The 19,767-nt window shown below is 39.3% G+C and overlaps 1 protein-coding gene across 2 annotated transcripts in view; it reads left to right on the forward strand.

Annotated features, from left to right (window-relative positions):
* myocd (myocardin) overlaps positions 1 to 19,434 on the forward strand; it is a 79,420-nt gene extending 59,986 nt beyond the window's left edge. For both annotated transcript variants that reach the window (XM_061908640.1, XM_061908641.1), the window contains 8 exons: positions 40 to 144; positions 206 to 519; positions 4,485 to 4,641; positions 4,720 to 5,235; positions 7,467 to 7,955; positions 9,433 to 9,576; positions 10,308 to 10,365; positions 11,827 to 19,434. In XM_061908640.1, coding sequence (XP_061764624.1) covers positions 40 to 144; positions 206 to 519; positions 4,485 to 4,641; positions 4,720 to 5,235; positions 7,467 to 7,955; positions 9,433 to 9,576; positions 10,308 to 10,365; positions 11,827 to 12,332 — 2,289 coding nt within the window. In that variant the 3' untranslated portion in view covers positions 12,333 to 19,434. The remainder of the gene's footprint in view (positions 1 to 39; positions 145 to 205; positions 520 to 4,484; positions 4,642 to 4,719; positions 5,236 to 7,466; positions 7,956 to 9,432; positions 9,577 to 10,307; positions 10,366 to 11,826) is intronic.
* Positions 19,435 to 19,767: the final 333 nt, after the last annotated feature.

The raw sequence follows: 19,767 nt of genomic DNA on the forward strand, positions 1-19,767 counted from the left end.
ATGAGCAATAGATCAAATCCAGTATTTGTATGTGAACAGGAGGGCACAACCAGAGACCCACCTGACCAAAGCCAAGATGAAGGACTGTCTGCAGCAGGCACCAACCAGGCTACTCCTCCAATACCAGTTCCTGCTATTGTCAAGGTTGGTACAAGTTGTGCTGTGGTGTTTCTCAGCTGACACCAACACTGTCACCTTCTGACAGTCCAAGACCGCAGACAAGAGCCGCCATAAGAAGCCCAAAGATGTGAAGCCAAAAGTGAAGAAGCTGAAATACCACCAGTACATTCCCCCTGACCAAAAGGCTGACAAGTCGCCGCCACCGATGGACTCGGCCTATGCTCGACTCCTCCAGCAGCAGCAGCTCTTCCTGCAGCTACAGATCCTCAGCCAGCAGAAACACGCTCACACTCATTCGCAGTCGCAGCAGCAGCACGCTGCCTTGATGATGCAGGACCAGGCTCAGCAGAGACAACCTGCCTTTACTTACCAGCCTCACCCGCAGGCACACCTGCACAAGTAAGTCAGCCTGCAAAGTTGAAGGAACAATGGTGTCATTGGACCAAGGCTTTCACTAAATCGTCTGTGATTTTCCAAGTGATGAGTATAAATTAATTTGCGATATATTACAATAACTCTACTCTCACAAAAGCAGCAACTTGATCATCGGACCCTCTCTATATAATTCAATCTTCCTAAAGCACAACAAATCCTAACCTGATCTGAGTACATTTGACAGGTGAACAGATGCACAATTGCATTACAAAATATTAATAATACTGTACATTTTGAATTGAATATATGATATAGATAATACACTATAGATATATAATGAGGTTGTTTTTTTTATGTTTTCATATTGATACAACAGGATACGTTTTTTTTTATTTTATTTTGTATTTAAATGTGTTTTATTGTTTTGTTTTGTTTTTCCTTTTAACTAATCAATTAGTATATTTAGTAAGGGTGCTAAGAAAAAATCACATCCAAATCGTAAATCTTATTCATTCCTATCCGACATCAATTCATCATTCACAAAAATCGATTTTTCGATTGTAGCTGAGATAGGCACCAGCGCCCCCCGCAACCCCAGAGGGAATAAGCAGCAGAAAATGGATGGATGGATGGATTAAAAAAATATATATTTAAAATACACTGCGATGAGGTGGCGACTTGTCCAGGTTGTACTCCGCCTTCCGCCCGATTGTAGCTGAGATAGGCACCAGCGCCCGCCACGACCCCAAAGGGAATAAGCAGCAGAAAATGGATGGATTCTTATTTTTATTTTTATTTAAATACACTGCGATGAGGTGGCGACTTGTCCAGGTTGTACCCCGCCTTCCGCCCGATTGTAGCTGAGATAGGCACCAGCACCCCCCGCGACCCCAAAGGGAATAAGTGGTAGGAAAATGGATGGATGGCATTTTTTAGGCCATCACAGCGCATATACATTGTACGACAGCAGCAAAGAGGACCTTGTGTAACATGTGTGATGTTTTAAAAAGGTTTTATTCACATTTTAAAACCAAAAAAGACCTGAGAATTTATTCTGAATTGAATCATCGCCTCAAAAACAATCGTGAGTTGTTGTAAGATTGACATTCCTAATATTTTGTATTTATTATTAATTTGTTAGAAATGGAATACCTTTGTTTTATATACAGTATGTATAATACAATTTTAACTAATTTCCAAACTCTTAGCTGTTGCCATGAAAGCTAATCCTAAAAGCCTACTAAAATGAGATGCTCTTATTCAAACGAGCATAGCAGGTCCATTCTATGTGTCATATTTGATCATTTTGCGATATTGCCATATTTTAGCTGAAAGGATTTAGTAGAGAACATTGACGATAAAGTTCGCAACTTTTGGTCGCTAATAAAAAAGCCTTGCCTGTACTAGAAGTAGCAGACAATGTGCGCGTGACGTCACGGGTTGTAGGGCTCCTCACATCCTCACATTGTTTACAATCATAGCCAGCAGCAGCTAGAGCTATTCGGACCGAGAAAGCGACGAGTTCCCCATTAATTTGAGCGAGGATGGAAGATTCGTGGATGAGGAAAGTTAGAGTGAAGCACAAAAAAAAAACGGCGACGGCTCCAGGCAATGGCAGTGTGAGCGATTCAGATGTTATTAGACACATTTACTAGGATAATTCTGGAAAATCCCTTATCTTCTTATTGTGTTAATAGTGTTTTAGTGAGATTATAAAGTCATACCTGAAAGTCGGAGGGCTGTGGTGAACGCCAGTGTCTCTCAGAGAAGCCAATGGAAGAGCCAAGATTACAGCTGCCTTTTTGACAGCTACAGGAGGAGGTAGCATTATCCACTCAAGTCTCCGGTAAAAGCCAATTTAATATCACAATTTTCCCATCCAAAAACTTGCTGGTTGACATGTGGTAGAGAAACATGTTCGCTTGACCGCTCTGTGTTAAAGCTTCACAACAAAGAAACACCGGCTGTGTTTCGGTGTTAAAGGCAGCTGCAATCCACCGTTTTCCACCAACAGCATTCTTCTTTATAGTCTCCATTTTTAATTGAACAAATTGCAAAAGATTCAGCAACACAGATGTCCAAAATACTGTGTAATTGCACGATGAAAAAAGACGACTTTTAGCCGTAAGTGGTGCTGGGCTAAAAAGTCCCCTCCAACCAATAACGTCACAAACACGCGTCATCATAAGTGTCATCTTTCCACGACGTTTTCAACAGGAAACTCAGCGGGAATTTTAAAATTGTAATTTAGTAAACTAAACTGGTTGTATTGGCATTTGTTGCAATGTTAAGATTTCATCTTTGATATATAAACTATCAGACAGCGTGGTCGGTAGTAGTGGGTTTCAGTAGGCCTTTAATTCCATTAAAATATTCATACTTGATTCTGGTGTCAAAATTTGCATTTCTACTGGTCTTATTACGTATGTTTTTGAAATACATTTACAGTATTTTACAAGCTATAAGGCGCACCAACTAAATTTTAGACGGTTTGTCACAGTTTGTGCAGAAATTCTTTGGTTATGCAAACCAATTACTGCAGCAGCTGTTTGGGTGGCTGGTCTCAGACGATAATGGAGGTGCACCTGCTTGATGTGGAGGTTCTGAGCTGATTTGGTTACGCGTGGTCTGCGGTCGTGAGGCCGGTTGGATGTCCTGCCAAATTCTTTGAAACGCCTTTGGAGACGGCATATGGTAGAGAAATGAACATTCAATTCATGGGCAACAGCTCTGGTGGACATTTCTGGAGTCAGCGTGCCAACTGCATTCTCCCTCAAAACTTGCAACATCTGTGGCATTGTGCTGCATAATAAAACTGCACATTTCAGAGTGGCCTTTTATTGTTGGCAGCCTAAGGTACACTTGTGCAATAATCATGCTGTTTAATCAGCATCTTGAAATGGCACACCTGCATCATGGGATGGATTAACTGGCAAAGACGAAATGCTCACTAACACAGCTTTTGCCAGATTTGTGAGCAATATTTGAGAGGAATAGGTGTTTTCTGTTTTACACCTTTGAGTTCAACTCGTGAAATATGGGAGCAAAAACAAAAGTTTTACGTTTATATTTTTCTTTTGTGTACAAGGAAAGATTTCAAAAAGTTTTTTTACATACCCTAATTGTTTCCAAACGGTGCATCTTAACACGGCAGTAAAACGGCTGATCAAACAAAACAGAAAAATCATCGATGTCTTTATTCATATTTTAAGAGATTAATAAAATGTTGTCCTTTTTAATAAAGTTCAAGACATTAATCAAAATTCTTCTTCTTTGTACATTGTAAACACTTTGAGTTTGAACATGTTCTTAAAGTGGATTATGTTAGTACATTGTTTTATCGATTTGCTTAATTTATTCCATAATTATCTGTTAGCAAAGAAAAATCCATAGATTAGACACACCTTTGTATGAGCCGCAGGATTCAAAGCTTGGGCAAAAAGAAGCGGCTCATAGTCTGGAAAAAAACAAGTGTATAAAACGAGCTATGAAAACATCAGGTTTTGGGGTTTTAGCCTTAAAATTATCAAGAAAGCATATTTTTGAAATGCTAATAAGACATCCAATAAATGTAACTGTTTCAACGCTTTTTTTAATGGTTATGTTCTTTGCTTCCACTCAAAATACATGTGGTAGAAAAAAAAGTGTCAAGTTGTGTTATTTTCAAATAAGGATTATATTTATTGTGAACAATGTAACATATCTGTAACGTCACACATATTTGACATTAATTAGTTGTATTTCGGAAATAACATAACAAATGTTTTCTATGTACTGTATTTAACTTGCTCCGTGATGTTTCCGCCACCATTCTACTCAAAATGTCTGGATTGTCATGGGTTGAATACTACACACATTTATATCAAGCACCTAAAAAATGTCATCTGATGTGATACAATAACAGCATGAGTCACTTGTAGAGTGGAATATTACAAATACTGTTCTGCAATGTTGTTATTTACTGATATGTTTTAATTCCCCAATTCTAGGGGGACGTGTGACCAGCTGCCAGCTTGTACCCCCAATGGTCCATCCAACCCAGGAGACAGCAACCCGTCCTCACCTGTCAAGACGCCATATCCCAGCCAAAACAACATCTCTCCCGTCAAACCTGGGCCCCTGCCAGCCAATCTCGATGACCTTAAAGTAGGTGCTGCGGATTATTACCAATGTGACCACCTGACGTTGTTTTTAGTGGACTAAGTAAGTGTGTTACTTTGCAAGGTATCTGAGCTAAGGCAGCATCTTCGTATCCGTGGCTTGCCAGTCTCTGGCACCAAGACGGCTCTCATCGAGCGACTCAGGCCCTTCAGGGATTCCAACACTGGATCCTCCCCTTCTGGGTCCTCCGATATCACCACAGTGACCTTCCCCGTCACTCCAATGGGGTCACTGTCCTCTTACCAGTCTCCATCCTCCTCCAGTACCCTGTCCCGGGGAGGCTATTACCCTTATCCCAGCAACTCCTCTACACCTCCAATCTCACCAGCATCCTCTGAGCTCTCTCTAAGCGGCTCACTCCCAGACAGCTTCAGCGATGTCCCCATGTCCTCTCCATCACAGTTCGCTCCAAGGCAGTCATCCCCTGGCCAACTCAGCATGGATGACGGGCTTGGCGGCTCGCGGTTAGGGGAGGGTGGAGGGATGGATGGCATGGAGGCAGCGAAAGACAAAATGCTGGTTGAAAAGCAGAAGGTGATTGAAGAGCTGACATGGAAGCTTCACCAGGAACAAAGACAGGTGAGTGGCATCAAGTCTAGAACACTATCCAATGCGAAGCCCGAGTTTTAAGTAACGATACGTGTCCATGTCTGCCCCTTGACAACACAAACTCTCGGCAGCATAGTCAGATGGGGTCGGTGGAGTTTTTTTCTGGAACATTTCATCTGAAAGAATTTCATTTCAGTTAAGTTCAGGTTCAGTTTATTTCGATCATGCATACAATAATAATATTTTCAGTTGTTTTTATTACAGGAAAAGGAGTAGGAAGAATCTGAGTTTATTCAATCCCACCCCTTTTCATACCATAGCAATTGTATCCCATTTCCTTGTTCTCTGTAACAGAACAGTGAATAAATAAAGAATAAATAAATAATATATCATAGTAAGTAAACACATATTAAATACATAAATAATCTTAAACTGAATCATATTGGTGCTTTGTTTGATTTTTTTTGGTTAATCCATTCCATAATTTAATTCCACACACTGATATGCTAAAGTGTTGTACGCGCATACAAATGTTTTAAATTGGAATTTCCTCCAAGATTATATTTCTCCTTTTTTGTTGAGGGGAATTGTTGTACATTCTTGGGTGGCAGGTTATAGTTTGCTTTGTGCATAATTTTAGCTGTTTGCAAATGCACCAAATTGTTGAATTTCAATATTTGTAATTCAATAAATAAAGGTTTTTAGTGTTCTCTATATTAGCCTTAGACTTAGACTTAGATTTCCTGTTTATTGTCATTCAAATTTGAACTTTACAGTACAAATAAGAACAACATTCCTAACAAAAAGCTATTTGTAGTGCAGGATAAAAAAAAAGCAATAAGGTGCAGATATACATAAATAGATTACTGTACAGATAAATACATTGCACTTTTTCACCTGCGTCCATGTTTATGGATGTATGTTATATTGTCTTTTTTATTCCAGCAAGTTAATCCATTTTGGGGGGAGTTGAGGGGATAATTTAATTATGATGAATTCAAGAGTCTAACGGCCTCAGGGAAGAAGCAGTTACAGAACCTGGAGGTTCTGCTACAGAGGCTGCAGAACTTCTTCCTAGAGTAATTGATCTTTTTTGTAACATCAATAGTGAATAAAGTTTACTTTTGTAGTCATTTCCCCATATTTCTACACAATAACTATATGGGAAGATATGGTAACACTAGCTTGAACTAAAAAATATGGAGTGATTGTTGGTCTACAACATATTTTGCTTTATTCATTATTGACGTGTTTCTTGCTACATTATGTTGTATATTTTTTACATGAGATTTCCAGTTAATTTTATCATCTATTATTACACTCAAAAATATGTTTTATTTTACTCTTTTCAGTGTCTACTCTGTATATTTGTAATTGTGTTTGACTTTCTGTTCTACTGCTACCAAATAGCATTATTTTAGTTTTTCTGAGAATTCAGCTCTGTATTTGTTTGGGATGGGCCTCGGTTATATTTTAACAAATCATTAAAACTAAAACTCCTGTTATTTGTTGGAAGCCGTTTTGGGCTGGTAGCGATCGTTCTGCCACACATTACCTAAATGCTAACAAGGGTAAATTAAACTTCAACAACTGTCGTTGCCATTGACAGTAGTATCGCTCTTTTGCAAACCCTACAGTTGTTTTTTTCTCACAAGACTATGGAATAATTATCTCCTGCCCAGGCACACCCTCCTGGTGTTGGAATATAAATATTTGGGGTTTTGGCACCACCCACTGAACTAGATCTGACCAATCAAAGTCTATGATTACATCTGACCAATCAAAGCCTATGAGCATGAACTGATGAAGCCTACTTGGATCAGTGGCCTAGTGGTCTTAGTGTCCGCCTTGAGATCGGTAGGTTGTGAGTTCAAACCCTGGCCGAGTCATACCAAAGACTAGAAAAAAATGGGACCAATTGCCTCCCTGCTTGGTACTCAGCATCAAGGGTTGGAATTGGGGGTTAAATCACCATAAATGATTCCTGGGCGCGGCACCGCTGCTGCCCACTGCTCTCCTCACTTCCCAGGGGGTGATCAAGAGGATGGGTCAAATGCAGAGGACAAATTTCACCACACTTAGTGTGTGTGTGACAATCATTGCTACTTTAACTTTAACTTTAAACGTCTTCTAAGACAAACCAAACAGTCCAGTTCCGATCGATTGAATGCCATGAGAAAACAATGACTGGATGAATGAAAACATATTAATAAATAAACGGATGATTACTAAAATGTACGTTTTGTGATCATGCTTGTTAGGTTGAAGAGTTGAAGATGCAGCTTCACAAGAGGAAGCGCTGTTATGGAGCCACTGCAGGCACCGTTACTACATCTCACAATCCCTCCATGCACCATCAGACCATGATGGGCCAGCATTCCTTTGAGGTGAACGTCAAACAAGAACCAATGTCACTCTCCTCGAGCTGCCCACTTTCCTCTCCCAAACATATCAAGAGCTCTTCGGGGAACTGCTTGGAGGACATGAGACACTGCAGCACCGTGCTCCACAATATGGGGGGGCATTGTGGACCCCAATGTATGGACTCGGACCCATCCTCAGGCAGCCCGTCCACCTTGACTGCTTTCCTTAGTCCACAGGGCTCGCCGCAAGACTCTTCTATCGGAAAAACAATCGGAAGCCCCCAGCCTTCGTCTCCGAACAACCCCTACATGCTGTCACCTCTTGTGGGGAGGGAAGGCTGCAATCAGCCCAACTCCCACTGCAGTGCCAGAGCATCCAGTTTGCAGGTATGACGCATTTATGATGAGAAGCATAATACTTACATTTCCCTTTGCAAACTGCAATAGTGGTTGACCTCTACTCTGTTTGGCTTGTAAAACATATGTTCCCATAAGAATAACTAAATGAGTAATGTGGTCATATTTTTAAATAACCCATTAGAATCCAGAGTCATTTAAAGTAAAATTAAGGAGGATATATCACAGAGGATGCTACGCATTTATAATGTATTTTCAAAAATACGACTATCGTATTTTTCAGACCATTGGGCGCACTGCCGATTCAAGTCTCTTTTCATACAAAAGGCACACTGAATCGTAAGGGACATTAAAGGGGTCTTATTATGATTTTTTTTATCATTTAAAACACTTCCTTGTGGTCTACATAACATGTAATGGTGGTTCTTTGGTCAAAATTTGCATAGATGATGTTTTACAGATCATCTTTAAGTCGTTTTCTGACAGTTTATTTACGTGGTTCACCTTCGACACCATCTTCTCCCTGTCATCTTTGTTGTAGCGGTGTAGCATGCAAGGACGGTAGTCAAAGAAGCATCAAAAGATGGAGCTAACTGTTTTATGACATTCAAGACTTTACTTAAATCAACAACGAAGCAGCATCTTCTCACCTGTGGCTAACTTGTGCAACAACAACGCCGGAAACATGTCCCGTGAAAGACCGTCCGACCGGAACTCTTAAATAACTAAAGTTCCGTGGGTGAATAATGTAAACAACCCAGGTAGTTTTTAGCGCTTCCATAGCGAGTCTACTGACGGATATAAGTTAGAACTTTATGCTACTTTACATTAGAAATGGTAACAGCGGAGGATGATTGCCCCATCACAAGATGATAGAGAAAAAAGAAGAAGCTTATCGATTACGGCATCGGCATGGACAACAATGTCGGGCGTGTGCACATTTTCAGGATTTATGCAGATCCCAAATACACATTAGCAGGAACCAATAGGTAAGAAAAGTTGATTTTGCATTAGAGGTCGAAACAAAACGCCAAATTATATTTCGGCTAATAAGTGCCATTTTAAAGTCCTTATACACACACCATAATAATACCCGTATGTTGAAGCATAGGACGTCTGACTGGGGTAGCTGTAATGCGGTGCGGCTTCGTATCTTTCCAAAGTCATACTAAAACATTTTGACAGATTTTTGAGTGCTGTGTGTAATGTTCTATATACTCAATGGAACATTTAAAGTTGTTTACTGCCGTCATTTTGGAGTCTACACGTACCTAATACAGCTTTCTACTGGCCACACTTATCATTACACCATGTACCAAATAAAATAGCTTCAAGGCCGGTAAGCACAACCCGAGTTACTCCGTACATTAGGCACACTGTAAATATGTCCACATGAAACTGCTCCATGGTGCAAAAAATGGTCAAATGGCCTCGGCAATCTCAATCCATTTCATACTTGAAGCAGTGCTGCATTTCTAATCCCTGCTAAATGTATCTTTCATTTCAGGTACCTCACAAGAGTGCTCAGCCCATCAACTGCTCTTATCCTTCTGAACAAAGAGGCCTCCAAGGACTTTATTACAACACAGCTGATTATGGGCTCAGTCAGAATGGCTTAGTTAAACCTGGCAACCCAACTATTCAACCAAAGGTAAACAATATTTTTGTACTTGTGACTCTTTAAGGCTGGGGTGTCAAACTCATTTTAGATGGGGGGCCACATGGAGAAAAATCTACTTCCAAGTGGGCGAGACTGGTAAAATCACGGCACGATAACTTAAAAATTAAGACAACTTCAGATTATTTTCTTTGTTTAAAAATAGAACGAGCGCATTCTGAAATTGTAAAAATCACAATGTCAACATGTTCTGGTTAATAGTATTCTATCTTTATTTGTCGTTATTTATATTTTCTGAAACAATTATATGATAATGTTCATCAATAACTCATTGGTGTTCATTTTCAATCTATCAAGATAACATTTTTTTTATCGAAATCAAATTACAGGATGTGATTTATGTACTTTGATCATTTTCCTCGACTGGTGCAATGACATCATGTGGTTAATTTTGTACATATGTATCATCATCTACAAAAGATACAAAAAATTGTTATTGCGACATCCAGTGGACACATTTAGAACAGCTGTTTCTTTCATTCAAAAATTTAAAGTTAATTTTTGTACTCAGCAAACTCATCCCGTGGGCCGGATCTAAGGGTTTGTTTAGTCACTTCTTGGCTTGTTGGTCAGAGGAGCATCAAAGTGGCCCCTGATTCCTTTTCATTTTTCTGTATGTGGCACTCTGTGTGAAAAGAGTGCTGTATCCTGACAGCAATGTTCACGGATGTAATATTGTTCCATGCAATGTGTGTTTGGTACAGCAGCTGACCAGAAGCCAGCAGATGGATGAACTTTTGGATGTTCTCATAGAAAGTGGAGGTAAACTGAAAAATAAATATTACTCAACCGTTGATGTAAATGACTCTTGTCAAATGAACAACTGACGGCCAATTGACCACGACACATTATGTCGGGGCCCATTTGCATCCCACAGCTCGAATTTTATTGGACGGCAGCATATTGTTGGGGAAAAAAATCAAAGAAAAGAACAAGTAAAAATGTAAAAAGACGTGATGTAATGAGAAATGGTAAACATTCGATGATATTCTATATAATATCTGTATTTAGCCTTTTTTTTTTTTTTACAAAATAAAATATCAAAATGGGCCCCGATCGTTTGCAAAACGTTTGAACACCCCTGTGACAAATGTTGTGTGAAGCTATTTGTGGTTCATTGCAAACATTTAAAAACCTCAAACAACATTTGAATTTTGAGTGCAACTGTAAATTGACTCCAAATAACTCAACAAAATACATGAAAGGGTACACCTGCACAACGAATATGCTTTTCAAAGACATTTCATTTAACGTGTTTGTTATGGTAGTTGTACTTTCATGTGCTATAAAATTGTATCAAACAAAGCAGTATGGCACAGGTGCCAAACTCAAGAACAAGAACTGGGAGCCAGATCTGCCCTGCCAAGTAACTTTATGTGATCTGCCACATTATTTTACATGGCCATCATTTGACAGCCCTAATATATATGTATGTGTATATATATATATATATATATATATATATATATATATATATATATATATATATATATATATATATATATATATATATATATATATATATATATATATATATGTGTATATGTCATGTCTGTTATCATGTTTTGTTTAAGTCATGTTCTGTTTGGTTTTTGGACACTCAGTTCCTGCTTTTTCACTGTCTTGTTTTGTCACCATAGCAACCATTAGTTTCACCTGTTTCATATTTTGAGTCACGCACCTGTTTTCACTAATCATGTCACTATTATTTAAACCGATAGTTGCCAGGAAGTCAGCCTGACGACATTACCTCTGCTCACTTCATGCCATGCTCCTTCTGATACTCATGCATGTTCATATTTGTGCTTCTTGCCATGCCACGTAAGTTTTGTTTTTCCATGTCCCAGTTAACAAGTTTTGTTTCATGTTCATAGTTTCTGCCTTTGTGCAAGTTTTTGTGTCATTGACCAAGTTTTTGTACTTCCGCCTTGTGCGCGCCTTTTGTTCCTTTTTTGTAGTAATAAATAAATATGTCCTTACCTTCACGCCTTGCCCGCTCCAACTTTCCTTTGCATTCCGGGAAAACAAACCCCAAAGTCCACGTATTGACAATATACCTATAAATATACCCCAAGTGCATCAGATTTCGGTAACAAAAAACGTCCACTTTTTGTAATCTTCCATCATTTCTTCTCTCTCTTCAAGAGATGACAACTAACGTAAGCAAAGAGAAGGACCAGTCCTCAGTAACCAAAGCCCTGCCTCACATTACTGTCTTCCCAGGGTACCCCAGCCTGCTCCTTCCGAGGTTCCACCGCCACTACGAGCACCAGGCACCCACACCGCTTCATTACGACCACCTGGAGACTTTGCTGGGTCCGATGAGCAGGGGCGGGGAAGGCGCCGCTCTTAAAACGGCCACAGACGGCGGGCAGCAAGAAGATGGCGGCAACAGAGACAGCCAAGATTACAGCGGCCCTCATGACTACCAATGTCACTCTCACCATCCCCAGCAGGACAAGGTTGGGACAAACAGAGATCCGGTGGACACACCTCTCTCGCCCCTCAGCAAGGTGTCTGCTCTCCCTGAGGTGCAGGGGATGGTCAGTATGGCATTCAGTGAGACGCCGTGGGAGACGATGGAGTGGCTGGACCTCACTCAGCCCACTTCAAACCCGGCCTTGAATGTTCCAACGCCAAGTATGCCCAGCATTTTCAACACAGAGTTCCTGGATGTCAGCGATATTAACTTGAACTCCGCTATGGACCTTCACCTGGAGCACTGGTGAATGCAGAAACAATGCAATGTTGTTAACTATCCAAAGCTTACACATCAGCTTTTTACCTTTTCAACCCCAAACACCCCTGCAACCAGGCCCTGGCTGTATTGCTGCAATATTAGTCAAAATAACAATAGTTAATAGAATATTTTAATCTCTTCTTATTACGGGATTTTTTCCCCCCTGAAACTACCCAGAAGGGGGAAGCACGGTGGCAGAGGGGTTGGTGCGTCTGCCTCACAATACGAAGATCCTGAGTAGTCCTGGGTTCAATCCCGGGCTCGGGATATTTCTGTGTGGAGTTTGCATGTTCTCCCCGTGACTGCGTAGGTTCCCTCCGAGTACTCCGGCTTCCTCCCACCTCCAAAGACATGCACCTGGGGATAGGTTGATTGGCACTACACTTTGGTCCCTAGTGTGTGAATGTGAGTGTGAATGTTGTCTGTCTATCTGTGTTGGCCCTGCGATGAGGTGGCGACTGGTCCAGGGTGTACCCCGCCTTCCGCCCGATTGTAGCTGAGATAGGCACCAGCTCCCCCCGCGACCCCAAAGGGAATAAGCAGTAGAAAATGGATGGATGGACTACCCAGAAGCAGACGTGTTTATCTAAGAACGTGTCTAAGTTCTACGTGTGAATGGACTGAAACAGGTGTCAATAATTTAGGACATAGTTTGAGTCCTAACAATTCAATTTTGAATTAAATATTTTGAGCAAGTTTTCCCAATGTTAAGATTTGCAATTTGAAAGATGTGCATGGAAACGTGCATACACAGGTTAATTTGCTTTTTGACACTATCGAGTCTTTAAAGACCGTTTTGTCGTTGTCACTTCCCGATTTATTCAACTGCCCAATTTGACTTTCTTTTTTTTAAACAACGGTTCACCAAAGTATCTACTGATAACCTAAAATAATCAAAAACCACACTTTAAAAATTTAAATTACTTTTATCCATCCACATCTCTAATTATAAAAATTTGAAGCTTCCCTTTTCTTCTTAGCTCTGAATCCGGGTGACATCATTGGTGGTTACTTGCCATAACTAAATAAGCTTGCTTTTCATGCTTACAATTGAAGTATTGTATTTTTCGGACCATAGGGCGCACCGGATTAGAAGACGCACTGCCGATAAGCGAGTCTATTCAGATGTATTTTCTTGTGGTCTACATAACATGTAATGGTAGTTCTTTGGTCAAAATGTTGCATAGATTATGTTTTACATAGCGGCTACTTTGTCGTTCCAAAAAGGGTTCGAAAAAATAAAAATAAAGATTGCAGAGTAGCCTTGAGGAGGAAGTTTATGACGCACTAAATTCCTAATAAGCACTCGCGGAGATACATCCAGATTCAAAATGTTGATCATTTATTTTCAAAAAACAAAAAATAATCACCGTGGTTGACTTTATATATAATACAAATAAACTTATTTAGTGGTAAACAAACAATATCACTCCTCACTCCTTCAATATGACAGACAGACAAAGGCAGCGCCCAGCTCTGCTGTCTTCCTAATTATAGGAGGAGGACGTTGCCCACCAGGAGGAGCGTGAGCAGCTGAAAACATTCAGTCAATATAATTTATCTGAAAAATCCAATAATCCATCAATATCATCATTGGCATGATTCGATTCCATTGTCAAAACAATTATTGAATAAATAATATAAATAGGCTCCAACAGACCATCTTCAAGTTGTCTTTCTGACCGTCGCTTCAGGATGCGCCGTTTTGCGGGCGGTCTTATTTACTTGGCTCCACTTCGACAGCGTCTTCTCCCCGTCATCTTTGTTGTAGCGGTAGTTTTTAGAGCTTTCATAGAGGGTCCACTGACAGATATGAGTTAGAACTGTATGGTACTTTATATTAAAAAATGGCAACATCAGAGTATTAATGCCCCACAAAAAGAAGATAGAGGACAAAGAAGGAGCTTGTTGACAATGGACTATAGTGACAGACGCACGCTATTTTTCAGGACTTATGCGGATCCCAAATACACATTAGCAGGAACCAATAAGTAAGAAAAGTTGGATATGCATACCATGCAAACCAAAACGCCAGATAGTATGTCTCCTAATAGGTCCAATTTTGCAGTCCCTATACACACACACCATAATACCCTTATGTTGAAGCAGAGTACGTCTGACTAGGGAAACCGTAATGCTCCGACAATCCATCAATGGTGCGGTTTCGTAGCTTACCAAAGTTGTACTACAACATTTTGACTGATTTTTGAGCGCTGTGTGTAACGTTCTATACAACATTAAAGTTTTGGTTTCTCTTACTTGCCTTTACTTGCTAGCGTCAACCCATGTATCTCTTATGTGTGACATCCACCTACTGGTCACACTTATCATTACACCATGTACCGAATAAAATTCGTTCAGGTCTTGTAAGCACAACCAGAATTAATACATAGGTCGTTTTTTGGGAAAATGAAAAGATTTCAAGTGCGCCTTATAATCCGAAAAATATGGTACTCTGTTTTGTTTTGTTTTGTTTTTTCATATAATTTCGCTTTCCAAACACTTTAAATACACATATGTTGGTATTTTTGTAATATTTTGTACACAAATACAGTCGTATTATTTTGGGGGCCACATTGCCATAAAGCTAGACCAGGCCAAATGATGAAAAAGACAGGACCTAAAATGGAAACTTGAGGAACACCACTAGTACAACTGAAGAAGTACAACAAATGACTACTAACTGCATCTGAAGTAAAACAAATCACAGCAACAATTTAATTGCCTGAATCACATGACAAAACTTACAAAAATTAACTGCCAAAAGAAGTGCCTCAGTCCTGTAAATCACAAGTTCGGACTGTAGTGTTCTGTGTGTGGTAGCAAGGTTAAAAGGTCAATGTAAGGAACTGCAAATGTCTTTACAGTGGTCCAAGTTCTCTCGTGTTTTTAGGAATTTGCTGCAAAAAAGGTTTGTTTCCAAGTTTTGAACGGAAAAGTCCCGCTTAGCAGCACAGCAGGAATTTGCAACACATGCACTGACAATTGGGCAGTTCTATAAATCGGTTAGTGAGAGTCAGAATGGTTCCTTGTTTCTTTAACAAAAGTCTACCAATCAACCAGCCGATTTAGTGTTGTCACACTTTAATTGGCTGTTCAATCCGTCAATCATCCACAGGATTAGATGTAATCGGCCCAATATACGTACGTTAATATAGCCAGAGCCTGGTTAGTGGGATACTTAGGGGCTAAAAGGTCAATTTACAAAACAAACCACATGAATTCACTGAAGCTTTACCAAAAAACAGACAGAAAGGTACTCAATGGAACACAGACTGACGCCAACACTACAACAATCCTGATTTGAATCGCCACAACTTTATCGTTAGCCAGCTTCTGTTTATTTTCTGGTATTTATGAAAAATGCTTCCTGCATTCAAAACTACTTTTTTTGCTCGACAATAATCATCATCTTTTTACTTTAACGGAGAACTATAATTTTTGGGGAAGTTCACAATCATTATGAAAGACATAACGACGGATGTATTTTTTTTTAATGTATTCTAAATATTAAATAAACATACAAACCCTGTTTCCATATGAGTTGGGAAATTGTGTTCGATGTAAATATAAAAGGAATACAATGAGTTACAAATCATTTTCAACCCATATTCAGTTGAATATGCTACAAAGACAACATATTTGATGTTCAAACTGATAAACTTTATTTTTTTTTTTTTTTGCAAATAATCATTAACTTTAGAATTTGATTCCAGTAACACATGACAAAGAAGTTGGGAAAGGTGGCAATAAATTCTGATAAAGTTGAAAAATGCTCATCAAAAACTTATTTGGAACATCCTACAGGTGTGCAGGCTAATTGGGAACAGGTGGATGCTATGATTGGGTATAAAAGCAGCTTCCATGAAATGCTAAGTAATTCACAAACAAGGATGGGGCGAGGGTCACCACTTTGTAAGCAAATTGTCGAACAGCTATTGCAAGGAATTTAGGGATTTTACCATCCACGGTCCGTAAAATCATCAAAAGGTTCAGAGAATCTGGACAAATCACTGCACGTAAACGATGATATTACAGACCTTTGATCCCTCAAGCGGTACTGCATCAAAAACCAACATGAGTGTGTAAAGGATATCACCACATGGGCTCAGGAGCACTTCATAAAACCACTGACAGTAACTACAGTTGGTCGCTACATCTGTAAGTGCAAGTTAAAACTCTACTATGCAAAGCCAAACCCATTCATCAGCAGCACCCAGAAACGCCGCCCGCTTCGCTGGGCCTGAGCTCATCTAAGATGGACTGATGCAAAGTGAAAAAGTGTCCTGTGGTCTGACGAGTCCACATTTCCAATTATATTTGGAAACTGTGGACGTGGAGTCCTCCGGAACAAAGAGGAAAATAACCATCCAGATTGTTATAGACGCAAAGTTCAAGAGCCAGCATCTGTGATGGTATGGGGGTGTGTTAGTTATTTAAAAAAAAGAGTGCGGGTACTTTCCTGGCCCGCCTGCAGTCCAGAACTGTCTCCCATCGAAAACGTGTGGCGCATTATGAAGCGTAAAAATACGACAGCGGAGACCCCAGACTGTTGAACGACTGAAGCTCGACATAAAACAAGAATGGGAAAGAATTCCACTTTCAAAGCTTCAACAATTAGTTTCCTCAGTTCCCAGTTTATTGAGTGTTGTTAAAAAAAAAGGTGATGTAACACAGTGATGAACTCGCCCTTTCCCAACTACTTTGCAGCCATGAAATTCAAAGTTAACTATTATTTGCAAAAATCAAATATCTTGTCTTTGTAGTGCATTCAACTGAATATGGGTTGAAAATGATTTGCAAATCATTGTATTCCGTTTACATTTACATCTAACACAATTTCCCAACTCATAAGGAAACAGGATTTGTAAATGAAAGCCAATGGGAGCTCCATTATTTCGTCCATAAAATCCAATAAATAACCATTCAAAAAGTGCCAACAATACTCCATTTACATGTGTGACTTGAACATTAACCAGGTTTTAGTGATATTGTTATTATAAGAGCTAACGCAGATGAACTATATATAGCAGCAACGTGATCACTTCTGTGTGTCCCTATGTTTACATCATACAGTGGTCTGCTGTTTCCTCGCTTCCCTACTTCCTGTAAGTTTATTCTAGATCATAAAGCGTGCCTTTCACTTGAAAAGTAGATGGCTGAGGATATAATCTGACAAATTGGGGCACTTTGACAGCCATATAAGACCTGGAACTGGGAAGAACCACACAAAGGGCGCTTGGTCCCTTTCCCATTTCTTTGTGAGGATTCTTCGTCATTTTTCATCTAAATTGGAATATAGGAGCATCTTAGCATCCGGCATTCTAATGACAGAAGATACTGTACAGTAAGTGATGTTGTGTTATGTTTGTTGGCTCTCATAAAGTCTGCAGTGAGTCAGTCACAAAGAAAAAAAAAGCAAACATGGTGCGTTTTTAAAATGAAGTGTGCTTAAAATGATCACAATAGGTAAATATTAAATCTTATTATAAATGTGCCTTTTACTACATTACATATATACTTACATCCTGTATATTTAAACCCTAATGGAGGTGTTTAGGTGTTTTTAGGGTCTCTATAGGCAAAATTTAACAGCTTTTGTTTGCCTTTATTTAATATTTAGAATGCATTAAAAGAAAATCTATCCGTCGTCATGTCTTTCATAAAGATTGTGAACAATAAGCAAAATTCCCCCAAAAAGTGTAGTTCCCCTTGAAGTGCAATCTCTGAACTGTTATTGGACAAAACACTCTTGGGCAATACAGTACACACTTCCACCTGAATAAAATACACTGAATATTCTTCAGACAATAAAACATGTACAGTCGTACCTCAATTTATGAGCTCAATATGTTCTATGACCAAGCTCGCATCTCAAATCAACAGAACTCATTGAAATGAATTAAAAATAAATTTGCCTGGTGTTCTCTCCCCCCAAAACAGCACACTTTAACATGAAAAACACACTTTTAAAAAATGAAATACTGTATATAAAAACAATACAATACAATGTACTACAAACAACTAGTTTTATGAGAGTTTGGTACGCCAAAGCTCTTCACTTTTGCCCGTAACATAACAATCAGCTGGTAATTATCTTAAGTGGAGGTACCGTTGTATGCTTTGCAATACCATTTTTATAAAATGGTGACAATCATTTAAAAGTGTTGGAGTTGGTTTGCGTTGCTGGAAAAAACAATTACAAAATACATTTGACTGCTTAATGCTGTACATAAGTCCATTTTGGTTTGTTTCCTGACTATATATATCTGCACTGGGATCAAACAAAAAGTTCAAGTTGTCAGTATTGTGTGAAAACAGAAATGGTGTAGAAGATGACTTCATCTTTGAATGTCAGTACAAAACTCACCGTGCACCTCTTGCCTAACCGATGCAGTATTTGTCACATGATGCTTTTGGGTTGTAGAATATGTGCGTGAAAATGGCTGGCATTCTTTGGAGGGACCTTTTTTAGTGACTCTCTCTGATATTTTGGACATTTAACCATGGAGTGGCATTATTTAAAATGTATGAAAGAGTGGCCATCTTTCAATTGGCAGAAATTGTAAACAACCTACTTTTTTTTCTTCTTTTTTTGTTAATGCATGTACCCCGCGACTCCAAGAGGGACAAGCGGTAGAAAAAATGGATGGATGAAATATATGCACGTACAAGATTCTCCTTTCAACGTGCCTGTATGTAGCTATTTACACGCATAAATCATACAAGCATGGATCAAATCATTATTTCCCCCACGGTAATGTCATCTCTATTTTTCTAACAAATACTTTTTTTCCTAAAAAAAATTGTCACCTTTTATATCTCCTAGCCAACTTCAATTATTTATTTGGTGTAATACTCTTTGTACTGTTTCATGTATTTTTACGACATTCCTTTCTAGACTTGGAGATTGGGGCTTCTTATGGACCGAAAAGGAAACTCCAGTTCTACAAATTGACCACAGACATTTTTTGTCAGACATTTGAAAATATCCTGCAAACTGAAATACTGTAACCACTTTTGAAATGAAACCTTAAACCCTTCTCCTTCCTGAAATGTCCAGTACCAGCACTTGTGAATAATAAATGTAATATATGAATATATTCAGATTATGACTGTCAATACTGATTAGCAGTTCATATCTGTTAGATGCAAGCCTACATTCATTAGCTCGTGATGATTTTTTTGCTGAACCATTTTCCAGAGTTCTGCCTTCTCCTAATATTCAAAGGATGGAGGTTCACATGTCTCTGACGGGCACATCAATCACCCCGCGGAGTAAAAGTTGGCATATCTTCTAATGTGACCTGTTTCTGTGTGTAGCTAAAGTGTCCACAGCCTGTAGAAATGTGCGCACGGCAGCTATGGAGTTGTCGTGAGGCAACACACATTTCCACGTCAACGTCAGTTTTGATACATCTCGA

The sequence above is a fragment of the Nerophis ophidion genome, linkage group LG08 (assembly GCF_033978795.1).
Source record: "Nerophis ophidion isolate RoL-2023_Sa linkage group LG08, RoL_Noph_v1.0, whole genome shotgun sequence".
Classification (NCBI taxonomy): domain Eukaryota; kingdom Metazoa; phylum Chordata; class Actinopteri; order Syngnathiformes; family Syngnathidae; genus Nerophis; species Nerophis ophidion.